The following is a 5,379-nucleotide window of genomic DNA, read 5'->3' as shown; positions in this document are numbered from 1 at the left end:
AATCTTTATACAAGTACAAGTCTTTTTCCCTCTGGTCCAAGCTGCCTCAGAAAATTGGTTTGGTATGTGTAACGCATTGGTTGCGATTGTGTACAATTAAGGCCAAAACCATAAAATAGCTCCAGTATCATTTACAATGACAGTCATAGGGTAACAAGGTGTTTTGGTTTTGTTAGGGCCATCCTGGATTTTCATTGAACAGCTTGGTGTTCTGATAACTTGTCAAAATTGCCAAATGTCCTGGTTTTCAGCTTTTCTCTTTTCAGCTAACCTTGAAAGATGCACATGGTGTCAAGGAGGCAGCAAAACACAAATATAACTAGATTGTAAACAGAGAAGATACAGCAGAAATTGGGGGGAGGGGACAGTTTGGGATGATTGACAGCTGATCCCAGGGAGACATCCCCAGCCAGCCTTGCATTCCAAAAGCTTTTGTGATTGATTTGGTGTTGACAACATTTCTTAGCATGAGCTTTCTGAAAGCAGAGGTTGCATGGCAGATGGTGCTCTATGTAAAAGTGCTCAATAAAGGGACCAGGAGCTACAGCTCAATACTCCACTGGTGTTGGACAAAATCACACAGACTCTCATTCCCCCTTAATGTGAAACTCAATTAAACCAAGAATGTCAATGTGTCCCAGTTTTGACTTTTAAAAATATGTTCACTATACTCATTGTGTATAATTGACTCACAAAGCTGTATCATTCCAAATTCAAGGCAGATAGTTTGACTATGAGAAACTCCGGTATTTAACATTATTAAGTCTTTGGTTATCAGGACTACATAAAGATTACTGCACAGAAATGTGCCATTTGGCTCAACAGATCCATTCTGGTGTGCATGCTTTGGACAAGTGGCCTCCCATTTTACTTCATTTGTTCAGCAATATAACTGTCTTTGATTCCAATCCAGTAAACCATTACTGAAACATGCAACCAGGCAGAGAATATGTCTCATTGTGTGGTATCGTTGTGACAAAAATGTTAGCAGTTGTTCCTGAAAATGGTCAACTTCTGTTTGAATACAGACCAGGCAGAATAAAGCTGCTATATACTTCAAAATATGAATTAAACTTTTAGATAATATTGCAATGCACACGTCCTCAGCTTTTGAAAGCCTTAATTTACCATTGAATTTTTTCCTTTTGGAAAGAAAAGTTCGCTGGATGTTTAAACAAAAAGATTACTACAAATTCACCCTTCAGTCACAAAGAAATGAAATTATCCGTGGATCAATTTCCAATAGATTACACATCCCTGTGATGCGCTGCACACTCCACTAGAGTTACCCAGGTTCACGTCATGACATCCAGCTGTGGGCGGGGCGGCTGACTTACTTTAGTTTCATTATTTTCTCTTTTTTATTCCACCCCCCCCCCATTTTCTTGTAAAGGAATTTGGTGCGACACTGTCGCAAAAAAAATAGTTTGCGGATTGAAAGCCATTAACACCCCCCGCCTCGACGTTTAAAGAGAAGCTTCATTTCAACGTGTGGAGAGTTATTGATGATCAGGAAGACAATGAGGGAGAAGTTTCCCCAAACAGCAGCAGCAGCTTTTTAAAGAAAGAAAGAAAGAAAGAAAAAGAGAAAGAGAGAGAGCGAGCGAGCGATCTGTCCCTGGGCTAGAGCCGGGGGTTTCACTCTTTTACTCCCAAAGTTTAAAGTCAAGCTCGCTGGAGTCATTGACCCCGGGAGGGGAGTAGCTGTAGGCCGACAGCCCGGGTTCCCGCCGCTATATCACCACCAACCATCATCATCATTATTATTTATGATTATTATTTATTATTGTGGCTTTTTGCCATTTTATTCTCTGCGCTGAGGTGCACGAACCTCGCGATAGTATTTGCACAAACGATGCGTGACGCTTAACTGATGCGAAGGTGACGGGGCCACTTGGAGACGCACTGCAGAGGTGTGTGAACGTTTGTCACGGGGATTGGGCTGGGGAGGGGGGGTGGGGGAGAGAGAGAGAGAGAAAAAAAACCCCATACGTTTATATCTGAATCCGAGAGGTTGGGTAAAAAGACAGGGCTTTTATTTTTTTTAAAAAAAGAAAAAAACGAACAACAAAAATTTATAAACCACTTTCTTGTCGGGAGTGCGGTCGGCTTGCTGCTGGCTGAGGGGTATTTTTTTTCCTGAGGGGGTGGGGGGTGTTGTGTCGTTGCTGACACTTGTGTATGTGTGTGTGTTTTTTTTTGTCTCAAAGTAGCTTGATGAGTGTCCAAAGTAACAGTGGAAGTGGTGGAAGTTTGGAGGGGACGCCATCTTGGTCCCAGTTCTCCACGTCCCCAACGCCGGGAGCTTTGCAGACTAATACGGCACCTGTAAAGGCTAAAGAAGGTAATTTACTGCACAAGCTCACTCGGCTTCAACTCTCGCCTCTCTCTTTCTGACCCCTCTCTAAATGTTTTTGTTTTTCTTTTCCGTTCCGCCTTCTTGCCCCCCACCCCCCTCCTCTTGTTATACTATTTGTGAAGGGGTGGCACACCGGGTCCCAGGCGGGTTGCTCCGAGGCCCTGGGTAACATTAACATGAGATGAGGTGTCTAATGGTTGGTCTTGTGGTGCACACGCCAGAAACCCTCAGGCGGAATCTCAGGCAGACTTTATTTAGGCTGTGTACCGCTTCGCAATATATCATTATATCTTTATTATATTTTTTTTTAGAAAAATAATCTTCAGGATCCAAAAACCTTTTGGTTCTGAAGTGACAAAAAGTGGAGCTGAGGTTTTACTGGAGCTGTAACATGTTATGTTTACTCCATTGTATGATGCCCTCCCCTCAGCGAGAGATGATGAAGAGAGTCAGAGCTTGACTTGGGGAGTCCATGATCTTATTTCAGTGCGAGTTTTGGCGGTTGACATATTGATTTGCAACATGATACTGAGAGGTTAAGTAAATTGTTTCTGAAAACGTAACCAGCGGGCAGATCTCCATTGCCATTTTTGGCAATGCCAGTCACTGATGAGATTTTTTCACAGTAAGTGGAAGGTATTAAACAGTATGGCAAGCACAACGCAGCAAAGCGTGGGGAGGTTTTGGATTGTCAGATCAAAGACATCTAGTCTTTTTGGCAACTGCAGCCATCCTTCCCACGATCTGAAGCAGAAGGTTTCGAAACCTAATGGTCTCTCAATTTAAACTTAAAGTCACCGCATTTTCTGATCTTCACTATTGTAAATGGGCCCACCAGTTAATCTATAAAAATACTTGACAGCTTGAACAAACGCTGGCACGTTTTTTTAGTAAAGCATCTCTCTTTATAGTCATTTTGGGTTTGCATAAAATATTAGCATAGTAGTTTTCTGGAAGGGAATGAAGCAATTAAAATTTGTATAATGGCTACAGGTGAAATCTGAATATGTAGTTTTTTGACTGCCAGTTAGAAAGTACATGGATTTTTAAATGCATTGTCTAGTGCATTACATTTAAAAATATTGCATGGTATGCTAATTAACAAACTGCTTGAAAGGTTGCAACTGCTGAGTCATCAGAATTTTTTATTTGTAAATTTCTGAAAAATTGTTAGAAAACTGCATTATAGATCTAGAAAAACAATTTTCAGCGTATTTGACTTTTCTGATAGTATGGTATTTTTATTTGTTGACATTGGATTTAAGCTTTTTCATAATGATGATGTCCATCTACATGTGAGATATATTCAGATCATTCTAAAATATTACTACTCAGTCAACTTAGAAGGAAACAAATACTTAACAAAAGTGGGCATAAAAATTATTTGCCCAGAATAATAGCAACTGCTATCATGGAACCACAGATGCTAGTTGTGTAATTGAGAGCACAGTATACCAATTATTTTCACTGAATAATTTTATAAGTTTCATTGCTGCATGAAAATATTTTGGAAGGCATTGGCTTATTGAGAAGTGTGAAAAAGAATTGAATGCCTTTAATATTCAGTAACCATGTCAAAGCAGATCATTTTATGCAATGTCAGTGAGGCAACAATGATTATTCACCGTTGTTCATTTGTTCTTCAGTTATTTCATTAACAGAGCACACATATAATCTGGATTATCTGTGTGCAATATAACCATAGTATATTCAGACAAATGTTATTGTAATACAAATAAACTTTAAAATACAGAATTCTAGCATGTTGGTGAATCACTTGTAAGTACTTGAGTTTTACCAATAAGCAAATTGCTGTATTTCCTACATTGAATAAGTTCTCAATTTACTGCTTGTGATTATAATATTAGTTACAAGAATTAATGTTTATTTGTACTTCAATGAGTTTCCATTGATATTCCAAATTGAAATTTTTTTACCTGCCAATAGACAATAATACTTTAGGTTATTTCTGCAAAGGTTTTGTGAATTAAAAGTTTGTCACATTGGTGATTTCTAACAGTTTGTAAAAGTACTGATTGTAAAGAAGGATTAGAGTAGTCTGAGAAAATAGGCAAAACTTTAGAACCCAATAGAACTCCCATTTGATGAGTTGAAATTGAAATTAAGTCCGTATCCCATAATGAAATAGCTCTTCATTTGAAAATGGAATGCGAGTTATGTAGTAATTCACTTTTTTCTTGGCAATACAGTAATTTACAAAGCAGTAAATTTGAATATGTATATGGAAGGAGTAAAGTTAAGAGGCCTGGGAAAAGAGGCTTTCTTCATTTCTTTATGCACATATCCAGATGTGTTCTTAGAATTTTGCCATATATTTTGCATAGGTGACCTGTTTTCATTGGGTTGCAGAAACTTCAACTGCATTAAATAAACCTTGTGTGTAATATTAAGTAGCCTATTTAAACAGGTTGATTTGTATTTGCATTCTTTGCATGAAATGCATTTTATGTTCCATTGCTGGATCATCTTTATACATGTGAAATGAGACCTGTGAAAGATATTGAACTGTTATAGGGACTTTTTACACTTACATTTGCACCATTGCTGCAGTTGCATTTTACTTTGCACTGCTGCATTTGTAAAGGTTGAAGGAATCTGAAGTCTGACCTAACCTGACATTTAAACAAAGTTGGTTGAGACTCTGAGGAAGAGTCATTTTGGACCAGATTATCCAATTTATGCTTTGGAAGGTCATGTCGTTGTTCAACCAAAAAGAATTTGCACTGACAAATTTGTGCAAGTATGAAGGTTCTGGCATTTTGAAGCCTCTGTTAAAGTAATAAAAATATTGTTTGAATCTATTTTAAAGTTTTCATAGGGTGTTTTGTGGGATAATATATATCTGCATGATAGCCTTTTGTTTTAAACTACCTGTTGTACAGTTGACTTTGTCAAAGTATCTGAAGACATGTTTCAGAGATAGTAGGAACTGCAGATGCTGGAGAATCTGAGATAACAAGGTGTAGAGCTGGATGAACACAGCAGGCCAAGCAGCATCA

General features: G+C 38.4%; 1 protein-coding gene across 3 annotated transcripts in view; it reads left to right on the top strand.

Annotated features, from left to right (window-relative positions):
* The first annotated feature begins 1,411 nt into the window (after positions 1 to 1,411).
* tlk1a (tousled-like kinase 1a) overlaps positions 1,412 to 5,379 on the top strand; it is a 133,352-nt gene continuing 129,384 nt past the window's right edge. Inside the window, exons 1-2 of one of the 3 annotated variants that reach the window (XM_048598769.1) lie at positions 1,413 to 1,913; positions 2,214 to 2,344. In XM_048598769.1, the coding sequence (XP_048454726.1) occupies positions 2,218 to 2,344 (127 nt within the window). In that variant the 5' untranslated portion in view covers positions 1,413 to 1,913; positions 2,214 to 2,217. Of the gene's footprint in view, positions 1,914 to 2,210; positions 2,345 to 5,379 lie in introns of all 3 variants that reach the window. The other 2 variants (XM_048598770.1, XM_048598771.1) reach the window with 2 other exon arrangements.

This window comes from Rhincodon typus, chromosome 7 (genome assembly GCF_021869965.1).
Source record: "Rhincodon typus isolate 14 chromosome 7, sRhiTyp1.1, whole genome shotgun sequence".
NCBI classification, from domain to species: Eukaryota; Metazoa; Chordata; class Chondrichthyes; order Orectolobiformes; family Rhincodontidae; genus Rhincodon; species Rhincodon typus.
The sequence above is the reverse complement of the archived record's forward strand: the minus strand, read 5'-3'. Positions and strand labels throughout refer to the sequence as shown.